The 14,784-nt window shown below is 51.9% G+C and overlaps 1 protein-coding gene across 1 annotated transcript in view; it reads left to right on the top strand.

Annotated features, from left to right (window-relative positions):
* Window positions 1–14,784, top strand: part of sptbn5 (spectrin, beta, non-erythrocytic 5) — a 400,397-nt gene that overhangs the window by 111,971 nt on the left and 273,642 nt on the right. Inside the window, exons 23-26 of the mRNA XM_072486950.1 lie at window positions 1,877–2,041; window positions 10,661–10,887; window positions 11,415–11,601; window positions 12,060–12,260. Coding sequence (XP_072343051.1) covers window positions 1,877–2,041; window positions 10,661–10,887; window positions 11,415–11,601; window positions 12,060–12,260 — 780 coding nt within the window. The remainder of the gene's footprint in view (window positions 1–1,876; window positions 2,042–10,660; window positions 10,888–11,414; window positions 11,602–12,059; window positions 12,261–14,784) is intronic.

The following is a 14,784-nucleotide window of genomic DNA, read 5'->3' as shown; positions in this document are numbered from 1 at the left end:
TATCTAATATTTTTGGTCCTTAGATTCGGACTCGTGCACAAGTGAAAACATCTTCATTGATGAACAGAGATCCACAACAACAGACGCACATACACACACTTTTAACATAATTTTTGCATTCAAGTGTACACAATATGCTCAATTAGAATTTGACATCAGAAGTTCGAATTTGGAATAAATTTGACATCAAATTTGATCGTACACGCAAAGCTATCCAGTGCAGTCAAAGCTATATCCAGCACGCTCAAAACACACACATGCACAGTTAGATAAAAACTGTGGATAAAACTCAGAAATCTTCAGATGGAATAAAATGAATGCGATTTTAAAACCGACACCTCAAAGTAATAATTTCGAGATTGTTCCCAGTGACACATGCAAGTCAGTATAGAGACAGGAAGATAGTGCAGGTGAATGTATGGCTGGAGAAGTGGTGGAGGAGGGAGTGTTACAGATTCCTGGGCATTGGGACCCGTTCTGGGGGCAGAAGTGGCACCTGTACACAATGTACAGACTGCAGCTGGACAGAGGCGGGATCAATGTTCTGTCTGAGAGGTTAACTACACTGTTGGGGAGGGTTTAAACTAATCTGGCAGAGGTGGGAACCTAGAAAATAGCTGAAAGGAGCCGCAGTAAGATCAAAGGACGGACAGGGAGATGAGGGGACAATTATATTCCCCCAAACTCAGATGAGTTTGGGTTATGGAATGTTAAGATGTTTAAAAACCTGAATTGTACCCCCCCCCCCCCAAACGTCTGGCGTTAACAAAGGTAGATGAGTTGGGGGGTGGTGGGTGCGGGAAACCAATTGACTCTCAGGACGCATCTTAGTCAATTAAATATTCTAATGAGGCCACATGCTTCAAAGTTAACCATCATTGTAACCCTGGTTGGCTAGGTTTTCCAGGCCTTGGGTTGCGTAAAGCGTGCTGGGCCTGCTGTCTTTCCATTTACTCATTAGATTCCGTTTAGCTTCTTCACCCTCCCCCACGACCAGACAAACCTAATTCCCCCAGATCCTTCTCATTTTCCCACCTGACTCATATAATGCCCGCCCCACTCATCGCCTCCTCTTTCCAGCCATCCTGAATTCTCTCTCCCTCCTCTGCACTGTGACCTGGTGCTGACCTCCGACCCACCCGCTATGGTTGGGAAACCAAGATGAACAATGCTAATCGGGTCCTGTTGCTAAATTCGCCAGGATTTTCAACAAATCTGATCTTCCTAGTTTCCCAACTTCAAAGCAGCCACCATCCCCACCGCTTGTTCCCCATCTTTAAATTAATTAGCAGCCCTCCTAAACAGCAATAAAATTAGTCATATCCAAAAGTTGCAGGGACCAGATTGAAGGAAATAACAGCAGTGACAAAGTGGGTATTGAATTATATGTATGTCATTGTTCATAGTGTAACTAATACGGTTGGTGAGCTGCAGGCATAAAATCCTACATGGGATTACAATATTGTACTTAGAGACATAGATCACACAAGATTAGGAATAATCCAAAGATGTGCTGGTTAGGTGGATTAACCATGCTAAATTGCCCCTTCGTGTCCAAAAGGTTGGTGGTAGGATTACTGGGTTTTGGGGATAGGGTGGAGGCGTGGGCTTAGATAGGGCACTCCTTCCCAGGGCTAGTGCAGATTTGATGGGCCGAATGGCCTCCTTCTGCACTGTAGGGATTCTATGAATATTCCTGGTTACCAAATATTCATGATTGGTCAAATGGCGGCCTGCACCTTTTCTGTAAGTTTCTATGAACTTATAATATGTCTCAACTCCTCTTGTATGATATTGATTGAAATGTTTAGTGACGCCTGTGTTACTGCATATGTTTCTGCTGTATTTCAGACATGGTTTGTGTTTTCACCATTAGACAGGCAACAATCTCATCCAGGAGCAGTATTATGCCAGGGACAATGTCAAATCCCGCCTTGTGGCTCTGGGAGAGAAGTGGACCAAGCTCCGCAATAAGTTGGTGGAGCGTGGGGACAAAATGAGGCAAGCTGGACAACAGGAGCAACTCATGGAGCTACTGCAGGTGCGCAAGTGATGGGGGCAAGGCCACTGTATCAGTGGTCACTTATGGGGCACTGTCTCTTGAGGTGAAAGGACCCACGCTAAGTATTGTCACATGTAAGGTGTTGCCTTCCTTTCAGGTTGTTTACATGAGATACCTATGGAAACAGAAGAACAATGTTGGAATGTGGCCTGTGTAATATTCATTCCATTATTTACATAGTAGTACATAAGGCTTTGGCATTGTGCTTCAGAATGTTTATAGGAAGACCAAGTATAGATTTGTCCCCCAGCACAGTAAAGCCAATGACATATTTTAGAATGGTGCCAGTCTTTATTTTATTTCTGTTGGTTGAGGGATAAATGTTGACGAGGATACCAGTGGAACTCCCCTCCTCTTCTTTGAATAGTGGCAATGGTTATTTTGGGAGGGCAGACGGCACTCACTCTAAAGTCTCGACTGAAAGACGGCATTTCCAGTGCGCAGCACTCACTCAATATTGCTGCTCCAACAGTGTAGCACTCCCTCAGCACTGCTCCTCCAACAATGCAGCACTCCCTCAGCATTGCTCCTCCAACAGTGCAACACTCTCTCAGCACTGCTCCTCCAACAGTGCAGTATTCCCTCAGCATTGCTCCTCCAACAGTGCAACACTCCCTCAGCACTGCTACTCCAACAGTGCAACACTCCCTCAGCACTGCTCCTCCAAAGTGCAGCCCTCCCTCAGCACTGCTCCTCCAACAATGCAGCACTTCCTTAGCACTGCTCCCCAACAGTGCAACACTCCCTCAGCACTGCTCCCTCAGCACTGCTCCTCCAACAGTGCAGCATTCCCTTAGCACTGTTCCTCCAACAGTGCAGCATTTCCTCAGCACTGTTCCTCCAACAGTGCAGCATTCCCTCAGCAATGCTCCTCCAACCGTGCAACATTCCCTCAGCACTGTTCCTCCAACAGTGCAGCACTCCCTCTGCACTATTCCTCCAACAGTGCAGCACTCCCTCAGCACTATTCCTCCAACAGTGCAGCAGTCCCTCAGCACTGTTCCTCCAACAATGCAGCATTCCCTCAGCACCGCTCCTCCAACAGTGCAACACTCAGCAACTGCTCCCCAACATTGCAACACTCCCTCAGCATGCCTCCTCCAACAGTGCAACACCCCCTCAGCACTGCTCCTCCAAAGTGCAGCACTCCCTCAGCACTGCTCCTCCAACAATGCAGCACCCACTCAGCATTGCTCCTCCAACAGTGCAGCCCTCCCTCAGCACTGCTCCTCCAACAATGCAGCACTTCCTTAGCACTGCTCCCCAACAGTGCAACACTCCCTCAGCACTGCTCCCTCAGCACTGCTCCTCCAACAGTGCAGCACTCCCTCAGCACTGCTCCTCCAACAGTGCAGCATTCCCTTAGCACTGTTCCTCCAACAGTGCAGCACTCCCTCTGCACTATTCCTCCAACAGTGCAGCACTCCCTCAGCACTATTCCTCCAACAGTGCAGCAGTCCCTCCGCACTGTTCCTCCAACAATGCAGCATTTCCTCAGCATTGCTCCTCCAACAGTGCAACACTCTCTCAGCACTGCTCCCCAACAGTGCAACACTCCCTCAGCATTGCTCCTCCAAAGTGCAGCACTCCCTCAGCACTGCTCCTCCAACAATGCAGCACTCCCTCAGCATTGCTCCTCCAACATTGCAACACTCCCTCAGCACTGCACCTCCAGCAGCACAGCACTCCCTCAGTACTGCTCCTCCAACAGTGCAACACTCTCAATACTACTCCTCCAACAGTGCAGCACTCCCTCAGCATTGCTCCTCCAACAGTGCAGCACTCTCTCAACACTGCTCTTCCAACAGTGCAGCACTCCCTCAGCACTATTCCTCCAACAGTGCAACAGTCCCTCAGCACTGTTCCTCCAACAATGCAGCATTCCCTCAGCATCGCTCCTCCAACAGTGCAACACTCTCTCAGCAACTGGTCCCCAACATTGCAACACTCCCTCAGCATTCCTCCTCCAACAGTGCAACACTCCCTCAGCAGTGCTCCTCCAAAGTGCAGCACTCCCTCAGCACTGCTCCTCCAACAATGCAGCACCCACTCAGCATTGCTCCTCCAACAATGCAGCATTCCCTCAGCATTGCACCTCCAACTGTGCAACACTCCCTCAGCATTGCTCCTCCAACAGTGCAACACTCCCTCAACACTGCTCCTCCAAAGTGCAGCACTCCCTCAACACTGCTCCTCCAACAATGCAGCACTCCCTCAGCATTGCTCCTCCAACATTGCAACAACCCCTCAGCACTGCACCTCCAGCAGCACAGCACTCCCTCAGTACTGCTCCTCCAACAGTGCAACACTCTCAGCACTGCTCAGTACACCCTCAGCATTGCTCCTCCAACAGTGCAGCACTCTCTCAGCACTGCTCCTCCAACAGTGCAGCATTCCCTCAGCACTGTTCCTCCAACAGTGCAGCATTCCCTCAGCACTGTTCCTCCAACAGTGCAGCACTCCCTCAGCACTGCTCCTCCAACCGTACAGCATTCCCTCAGCACTGTTCCTCCAACAGTGCAGCACTCCCTCTGCACTATTCCTCCAACAGTGCAGCACTCCCTCAGCACTATTCCTCCAACAGTGCAGCAGTCCCTCCGCACTGTTCCTCCAACAATGCAGCATTTCCTCAGCATTGCTCCTCCAACAGTGCAACACTCTCTCAGCACTGCTCCCCAACAGTGCAACACTCCCTCAGCATTGCTCCTCCAAATGTGCAACACTCCCTCAGCACTGCTCCTCCAAAGTGCAGCACTCCCCCAGCACTGCTCCTCCAACAATGCAGCACTCCCTCAGCATTGCTCCTCCAACATTTCAACACTCCCTTAGCACTGCACGTCCAGCAGCACAGCACTCCCTCAGTACTGCTCCTCCAACAGTGCAACACTCTCTCAGCACTGTTCCTCCAACAGTGCAGCATTCTCTCAGCACTGCTCCTCCAACAGTGCAGCACCCACTCAGCATTGCTCCTCCAACAGTGCCGCACTCCCTCAGCACTGCTCCTCCAACAGTGCAGCATTTCCTCAGCACTGTTCCTCCAACAGTGCAGCATTCCCTCAGCACTGTTCTTCCAACAGTGCAGCATTCCCTCAGCACTGTTCCTCCAACAGTGCAGCACTCCCTCAGCACTGCTCCTCCAACAGTGCAGCATACCCTCAGCACTGTTGCTCCAACAGTGCAGCACTCCCTCTGCACTATTCCTCCAACAGTGCAGCACTCCCTCAGCACTATTCCTCCAATAGTGCAGCAGTCCCTCCACACTGTTCCTCCAACAATGCACCATTCACTCAGCATTGTTCCTCCAACAGTGCAGCACTCTCTCAACACTGCTCTTCCAACAGTGCAGCAATCCCTCAGCACTGTTCCTCCAACAGTGCAACATTCCCTCAGCACTGTTCCTCCAACAGTGCAGCACTCCCTCAGCACTGCTCCTCCAACCGTGCAGCATTCCCTCAACACTGTTCCTCCAACAGTGCAGCACTCCCTCTGCACTATTCCTCCAACAGTGCAGCACTCCCTCAGCACTATTCCTCCAACAGTGCAGCAGTCCCTCAGCACTGTTCCTCCAACAATGCAGCACTCCCTCAGCATTGCTCCTCCAACATTGCAACAACCCCTCAGCACTGCACCTCCAGCAGCACAGCACTCCCTCAGTACTGCTCCTCCAACAGTGCAACACTCTCAGCACTGCTCAGTACTCCCTCAGCATTCCTCCTCCAACAGTGCAGCACTCTCTCAGCACTGCTCCTCCAACAGTGCAGCATTCCCTCAGCACTGTTCCTCCAACAGTGCAGCATTCCCTCAGCACTGTTCCTCCAACAGTGCAGCATTCCCTCAGCACTGTTCCTCCAACAGTGCAGCACTCCCTCAGCACTATTCCTCCAACAGTGCAGCAGTCCCTCAGCACTGTTCCTCCAACAATGCAGCATTTCCTCAGCATCGCTCCTCCAACAGTGCAACACTCTCTCAGCAACTGCTCCCCAACATTTCAACACTCCCTCAGCATGCCTCCTCCAATAGTGCAACACCCCCTCAGCACTGCTCCTCCAAAGTGCAGCACTCCCTCAGCACTGCTCCTCCAACAATGCAGCACCCACTCAGCATTGCTCCTCCAACAGTGCAGCATTTCCTCAGCACTGTTCCTCCAACAGTGCAGCATTCCCTCAGCACTGTTCCTCCAACAATGCAGCATTCCCTCAGCATTGCACCTCCAACAGTGCAACACTCTCAGCACTGCTCCCCCAACAGTGCAACACTCCCTCAGCATTGCTCCTCCAACAGTGCAACACTCCCTCAACACTGCTCCTCCAAAGTGAAGCACTCCCTCAGCACTGCTCCTCCAACAATGCAGCACTCCCTCAGCATTGCTCCTCCAACATTGCAACAACCCCTCAGCACTGCACCTCCAGCAGCACAGCACTCCCTCAGTACTGCTCCTCCAACAGTGCAACACTCTCAGCACTGCTCAGTACTCCCTCAGCATTCCTCCTCCAACAGTGCAGCACTCTCTCAGCACTGCTCCTCCAACAGTGCAGCATTCCCTCAGCACTGTTCCTCCAACAGTGCAGCATTCCCTCAGCACTGTTCCTCCAACAGTGCAGCATTCCCTCAGCACTGTTCCTCCAACAGTGCAGCACTCCCTCAGTACTGCTCCTCCAACAGTGCAACACTCTCAGCACTGCTCAGTACTCCCTCAGCATTGCTCCTCCAACAGTGCAGCACTCTCTCAGCACTGCTCCTCCAACAGTGCAGCATTCCCTCAGCACTGTTCCTCCAACAGTGCAGCATTCCCTCAGCACTGTTCCTCCAACAGTGCAGCACTCCCTCAGCACTGCTCCTCCAACCGTGCAGCAATCCCTCAGCACTGTTCCTCCAACAGTGCAGCACTCCCTCTGCACTATTCCTCCAACAGTGCAGCACTCCCTCAGCACTATTCCTCCAACAGTGCAGCAGTCCCTCCGCACTGTTCCTCCAACAATGCAGCATTTCCTCAGCATTGCTCCTCCAACAGTGCAACACTCTCTCAGCACTGCTCCCCAACAGTGAAACACTCCCTCAGCATTGCTCCTCCAAATGTGCAACACTCCCTCAGCACTGCTCCTCCAAAGTGCAGCACTCCCTCAGCACTGCTCCTCCAACAATGCAGCACTCCCTCAGCATTGCTCCTCCAACATTGCAACACTCCCTCAGCACTGCACCTCCAACAGTGCAGCACTCCCTCAGCATTGCTCCTCCAACAGTGCAGCACTCTCTCAACACTGCTCTTCCAACAGTGCAGCACTCCCTCAGCACTATTCCTCCAACAGTGCAACAGTCCCTCAGCACTGTTCCTCCAACAATGCAGCATTCCCTCAGCATCGCTCCTCCAACAGTGCAACACTCTCTCAGCAACTGGTCCCCAACATTGCAACACTCCCTCAGCATTCCTCCTCCAACAGTGCAACACTCCCTCAGCAGTGCTCCTCCAAAGTGCAGCACTCCCTCAGCACTGCTCCTCCAACAATGCAGCACCCACTCAGCATTGCTCCTCCAACAATGCAGCATTCCCTCAGCATTGCACCTCCAACTGTGCAACACTCCCTCAGCATTGCTCCTCCAACAGTGCAACACTCCCTCAACACTGCTCCTCCAAAGTGCAGCACTCCCTCAACACTGCTCCTCCAACAATGCAGCACTCCCTCAGCATTGCTCCTCCAACATTGCAACAACCCCTCAGCACTGCACCTCCAGCAGCACAGCACTCCCTCAGTACTGCTCCTCCAACAGTGCAACACTCTCAGCACTGCTCAGTACACCCTCAGCATTGCTCCTCCAACAGTGCAGCACTCTCTCAGCACTGCTCCTCCAACAGTGCAGCATTCCCTCAGCACTGTTCCTCCAACAGTGCAGCATTCCCTCAGCACTGTTCCTCCAACCGTGTAGCACTCCCTCAGCACTGCTCCTCCAACCGTACAGCATTCCCTCAGCACTGTTCCTCCAACAGTGCAGCACTCCCTCTGCACTATTCCTCCAACAGTGCAGCACTCCCTCAGCACTATTCCTCCAACAGTGCAGCAGTCCCTCCGCACTGTTCCTCCAACAATGCAGCATTTCCTCAGCATTGCTCCTCCAACAGTGCAACACTCACTCAGCACTGCTCCCCAACAGTGCAACACTCCCTCAGCACTGCTCCTCCAAAGTGCAGCACTCCCCCAGCACTGCTCCTCCAACAATGCAGCACTCCCTCAGCATTGCTCCTCCAACATTGCAACACTCCCTTAGCACTGCACGTCCAGCAGCACAGCACTCCCTCAGTACTGCTCCTCCAACAGTGCAACACTCTCTCAGCACTGTTCCTCCAACAGTGCAGCATTCTCTCAGCACTGCTCCTCCAACAGTGCAGCACCCACTCAGCATTGCTCCTCCAACAGTGCCGCACTCCCTCAGCACTGCTCCTCCAACAGTGCAGCATTTCCTCAGCACTGTTCCTCCAACAGTGCAGCATTCCCTCAGCACTGTTCTTCCAACAGTGCAGCATTCCCTCAGCACTGTTCCTCCAACAGTGCAGCACTCCCTCAGCACTGCTCCTCCAACAGTGCAGCATACCCTCAGCACTGTTGCTCCAACAGTGCAGCACTCCCTCAGCACTATTCCTCCAATAGTGCAGCAGTCCCTCCACACTGTTCCTCCAACAATGCACCATTCACTCAGCATTGTTCCTCCAACAGTGCAGCACTCTCTCAACACTGCTCTTCCAACAGTGCAGCAATCCCTCAGCACTGTTCCTCCAACAGTGCAACATTCCCTCAGCATTGCTCCTCCAACATTGCAACACTCCCTCAGCACTGCACCTCCAGCAACACAGCACTCCCTCAGCACTACTCCTCCAACAGTGCAACACTCTCTCAGCACTGTTCCTCCAACAGTGCAGCATTCTCTCAGCACTGCTCCTCCAACAGTGCCGCACCCACTCAGCATTGCTCCTCCAACAGTGCCGCACTCCCTCAGCACTGCTCCTCCAACAGTGCAGCATTTCCTCAGCACTGTTCCTCCAACAGTGCAGCACCCACTCAGGATTGCTCCTCCAACAGTGCCGCACTCCCTCAGCACTGTTCCTCCAACAGTGCAGCACTCCCTCAGCACTGCTCCTCCAACAGTGCAGCATACCCTCAGCACTGTTGCTCCAACAGTGCAGCAGTCCCTCAGCACTATTCCTCCAACAGTGCAGCACTCCCTCAGCACTGCTCCTCCAACAGTGCAGCATTCCCTCAGCAGTATTCCTCCAACAGTGCCGCACTCCCTCAGCACTGCTCCTCCAACAGTGCAGCATTCCCTCAGCACTATTCCTCCAACAGTGCAGCACTCCCTCAGCACTGCTCCTCCAACAGTGCAGCAGTCCCTCAGCACTGCTCCTCCAACAGTTCAGCCCTCCTATTACAAATCCAGACCAGATCCCAACAGTGGCTAGGATACTAGGAACCCTAATATTTTTGTTTATTTTGTAAGACTGTCCGGAAAGAATGATTCGCTCCAGTAGTGACTGCATGAAGAAATGGGTATTTACTATTTTTAAAACAAAAATCTTTATTATGAATACAATGCTAAACTCTTTAACTTCACACCCAAAAAGAACAGTTTACAATTACCCCTTAATCAATCCTACTCAATTCCCCATTAAACAACCTAAAAGAAATATACAGCTCTCAATCCAGCTTAAAATCAGCATGGCATAGAATAATACTTGCTTCACAGAACAGATACAGACACTAGCTGAACATCTTCAAAAAGCTGGTTCACCAGGTGTATTTCTGCTTCTTCCTTGTCCTCGGATAATGCTGCTCTGCTTTAAATATTATTACTCTTTTTTTCTTCTATCCTACTGGGAGAGAATTATGGACTCAGTGTCAGACAGATAAGTCTCCTCTCCAAACCTTTTCTCAAAATCTCTCTCTGAATCTCTTAACCGCCCAGCAATGACATCATCCCCCAAGCTGAAAAACACATTACCACCTCCCCCCCCCCCCCCCCCAGGGACTTCCTCCAGTCAAACCACACTGCATTAGCCCAGACTGAAAAACACATTCCTCTGGTCAATTCACCTTCTGGTTCCTAAAAGTTCCCAGGCCCTGCAAAGCAGGATACTTTTTTTTTTAAAAACATGACCACTGCAGTCAAATATACTATAACCCCAGGTTTTTTAAACCTTAAATTGCCTCAGTATTTAGAACCCAATATTCCTAAAATCCTCCATCCATCACGTTCCTCAGTACTGCTCCTCCAACAGTGCAGTACTCCCTCAGCACTGCTCCTCCAACGGTGCGGTACTCCCTCAGTACTGCTCCTCCTACAGTTTAGCTCTCCCTCGATACAGTTCCTCCAACAATTCAGCACCCATATTGGTGATACCGTGGAAGAAGAACCATGAATTTAAGATAAAACCTTTATTTTGTAAGCCATTATTTATATAACAAATAATAAAATCCATTTTTTGCGTCATGGATTGTGAATGTGCTGAATACTGCATTGCAGGGTCAGACTGATGCTATTTCTTATGTTTCAGTGTTCGACTGTGATTATATTTTATCCGTTACTTTTTATCATCTGTATCTACTTTTCTAGGATGCCAAAGCAAAACTTGAAGAGATTGAGAAGATGCTCCAGAACAGTGATACGGGCCATGACCTGCGGTCCAGCAGACTTCTGCTCAAGGAACACAAGTGGCTGGAGAGCGACATGCGTGAACTCGCAGAGAAAATGAACGGCATTGTAAACCGAGCCAGGAAGGTGGCGACAGATCACTTTGACTCACAGAGTATACTGGAACAGACTCAGAAACACCTGGAATGGTGAGACTGGTTCTTGGACTCAGGAAGATTGAAATGGGGAGATTGGGAGATGGTGAAAAGGGGAGATTGGTAGATAATGAAGTGGCAATGGGGAACAGAGACAGAAACCACTGATGGCTGCCATCAACAAACTTTCCCTTAAAGGCTTCTGTGTTGAGCTGCCCAAGGTCTGGAAGGTGCAACATGGCAAAATCAGTCCCTACAACCCCATCATGGGCTTCCAATCACCAACACACAGTCTGTTGCCCTGAGCCCCGGGATAGGGATAAAGTGAGGGCTTACGTGGGTCGGTGCAAACTCGATGGGCCGAATGGCCTCCTGCACTGTATGTTCTATGTTCGCTGCTCGATATCTGACTTTTGTTTGAAATTCCAACTCCCTTGTTTCATCACCTGCCATTGCTTTTGAAAGGTTGTTGGATCAATTATTTCACAGTTAAATGTCTAATCCCTCTCATTTCTTGCTTCTTTCTCCCCCCCCCCCCCCCCCCCCCCCCCCACCTCCCCCCACACCCTCTTCAACTGTAGGTTTGAATCACTCCAGAACCCACTGGGACAGAGAAAGAAAGTTCTGGAAGCGACAGTGTCTCTGTATGAGTTCTACCACTACAGTGACCTCGAGTTGAAATGGATTGCGGAGCGCATTCCAAATGCCACATCGTGTAACTGTGGCAAGTCTCTGGACACGGCACAGAGCCTGCTACAGAAGCATAAGGTAAGGTTTATTCCCTTTGTTAGCCTGAGCCTGCTCCTGGGGACGCAGGCTGACACTAGGCTGGTCCTGCTACTTCGGTATTTTTGCAGATCAAGGTATCGGCTGCGGGGCATCATGTTTGGAGGTCGGAGAACTAATAATGCCAAGGTCCTGCAGCTGTTGGGTTCACTCCTCTGGGTACATTCCTCTGGACAGTAACAAGTTGTACAATGGGATATAGCATTGTGTCATATGATTGGATACTGGGGCAGGGGTCGATACCATATTGTGCTATATTGGACACCGAAATGGGGGGTGGTATAGTAACATGTGTCATGGCACCCTAGAATGGGGATGATCACCTCCATCTTCCTCCCCCTGCACCTTCCCAACCCCTACTTACCCCTCTTTCTCTTCCTCCCCATGTAGGCCTGAGGTATTGTGTATGTCTGTAACCATGACCTTTCTCCCTGGTGCAGGAGCTTCAGGTTGAAGTGAACACTCACAAGCAGCAAGTCCAGAAGGTGTTGGAGATCGGCAAGCGAATGATCAAATCCGAGCACCACACCGCTCAGGGCATCGAGGGCAAGTGTAAGGAAGTGCAGACCTGCTGGGAGGAGCTGGAGCAGGCGTGCGATAGCAGGAGGAAAAGACTACAGCACTCAGTACGGTTCCATCAGGTACGTTCAGAGGCAGAGCAGATGTGATGGGAAAAGAGTAACTGGGATAGTTGGCCCCTATATGGGCAGAATTTTAACCCCCCGCCCGTAATTAAGGCAGGTACTGAGGCTGGGGGAGGGGGTTAGCCTAAAATTAAATGGACAGGATTCTCTCCCGGGAAACCGCCCGCCCAAACCCAGAGGCAATTTCACGCTTGGACAGTGAGGGCCTCGGTTGGGAACCTGCTTATTCAGGCTATTAAGGAGCCACTTAAGGGCCTTATCCCAGCCTCACTTTTTAGCCAGGCGGGAGCAGATTCGGATAGGTTGGGAAAGTGACATTTGTATTTTTCCCCATCTCGGGCAGTAAGGTGGTTGGAGTGGGGGTTAACGGCTCATTCTGAAGACCCCCCCCCCCCCACAAGAGTTGGGACGCCCTCCATAAAATCCATATAATCCCTACAGTGCAGAAGGAGGCCATTTGGCCCATCAGGTCTGCACCCACCCTCCGAAAGAGCACTCTACCTAGGCCTAGTGCCCCACTCTATCCCCGTAGTCCCGCTCATTGATCATGGCCAATCCACCTAACCTGCAAACCTTTGCACTGTGGGAGGGAACTGGAGCACCCAGAGGAAACCCACGCAGGCACGAGGAGAACGTGCAGACTCCGCACAATCATCCAAGGCCAGAATCGAACCCAGGTCCCTGGTGTTGTGAGGCTGCAATGTTAACCACTGTGCCACCGTGCTGCCCCTCCAGGGCATCGGAGTTCCGGAACCCCATCCCCCCTGGCCTAGCCCCTGGCTCTACGATCGATCCATCACCCTGGGTGTCCCCTCCCCTCCTTCTCCCGGGACTCTACTTTTCAAAGTTCTCAGGACTTAGTGCCAGGCAGAGCGCTGCAGTACCACTTCTGGCCACTGCAGTGCTGTACCTGACCTGGTTGGTGATTGGCTGACTGCTGTCATGGGTGGGACTTCCTTCCAAGGACAGATGGAAGTCCCACTCACTGCCAATCAATGCTCAAGTGAGCGATAAATGGCAGTGAGAATTCAAGAGTCAGCAGCTGGGCGTTAAGCGGCAACTCTTGGGATGGCAAGCACCGATCGTTTGCCATCCTGAAAATTCTACCCAATGAAACTGTTGGTGCTGGATATGGATGCACAGGGAATGTAGGTTCTATCCATCTCCCTGACAACTACCTGAGGCTGTACCAGACTGTTCACAGTCATGATGCCATATTTGAAAACGAGATGCGCTTCCAACCACATATGTATGCCACCACCAAGACCAGCAGTTTCCACTTCTGTAACATTGCCCTACACTATCTCTGCCTCAGCTCCCACAGTACCCATTATCCACTCCCTGAAGCCGATGTGCCTCTCTCCCCATGGGAAGATATAGGGCGGGATTCTCCATCCAGCGATGGCAGAATCGGGAAACATGATTGGGCAGGCAATCGCATGTGAGCCAAAAATTGTGGCCGGCACCGGGTGGCCTTTGGAATGCCATGCTCTGATGCCTCCACAGCGGCGACAGCATAAATGCCATTGGCATATCATTAACGGGCCCGACATGGTTTTTTCCACGATGCACCGCCTCCACCAGGAGGAATTATCAACCGTGAGTTTTGCTTCTGGTTTTAAAAATTGCTGAGGGAGAGAGAGGAGGTAGGACATGTTCCCAGAGGTGCAACCGTGTGCTTCCGGTCCTGCCATTGGCAGGGCTGGCTGGGGGGGTCTGCCAAGGCCGGGTAGGTATAGCGGGGGCTGACGAGGGTGACCAAGGGATGGGCCGTGACGTCAGGGTGACCCATTTCTCCCCCCCCCCCCCCCCCCCCCCCCCCCCCCCCCACTCCCCATCCCACCAACCCACAACCGGGCATCACCCACCAGGGACGGGGTGCCAGTTGTCGACGGGTCCAGGGGTGTGAGGGGCAGAGTTCCGGGGAAACGGCCGGGAGTACTTGAGGGGATGGGAGGAGAGGGGGGCATACAGGGGCTGCAGAGTAGGCCGGAGACAACGTGTAGCCCGGTGGACCTGGTTGGGCACTGGGATACGCACCATGCTAACATGTCGGCCTTTCACTCCCTGTAGACAATGGATTTCGGAATCCAACCAGGAATGTTGGCCTTCATCCTAGCTTCCACAAACCTGGGGGGGATGCACTGAGGCTGTACGAGCAGGAGATGCTCGGAGTACCCTGCAGCGGCAGAGCCTGCCCCAGAGGAACAGGAGGCAGCCAGTGAGGATGAAGAGGCGGGCACCCAAAAGGCCATGGAGGAGATGGGCCTCGTGTGTAAGGGCAGCGCCTGTTTTCGAGGACCTGCTGGACCGGGCATGCCAATGAAGACTCCAGTTGAGCAGGGGGACAGTGTGACATACCTGCTGGATCATGGCGCAACTTCATAGAATTTACAGTGCACAAGGAGGCCATTCAGCCCATCGAGTCTGCACTGGCTCTTGGAAAGAGCACCCTACCCAAGTCCCCACCTCCACCCTATCCCCATAACCCAGCAACCCCACCCAACACTAAGGGCAATTT

This window comes from Scyliorhinus torazame, chromosome 2, assembly GCF_047496885.1.
Source record: "Scyliorhinus torazame isolate Kashiwa2021f chromosome 2, sScyTor2.1, whole genome shotgun sequence".
NCBI classification, from domain to species: domain Eukaryota; kingdom Metazoa; phylum Chordata; class Chondrichthyes; order Carcharhiniformes; family Scyliorhinidae; genus Scyliorhinus; species Scyliorhinus torazame.
The sequence above is the reverse complement of the archived record's forward strand: the minus strand, read 5'-3'. Positions and strand labels throughout refer to the sequence as shown.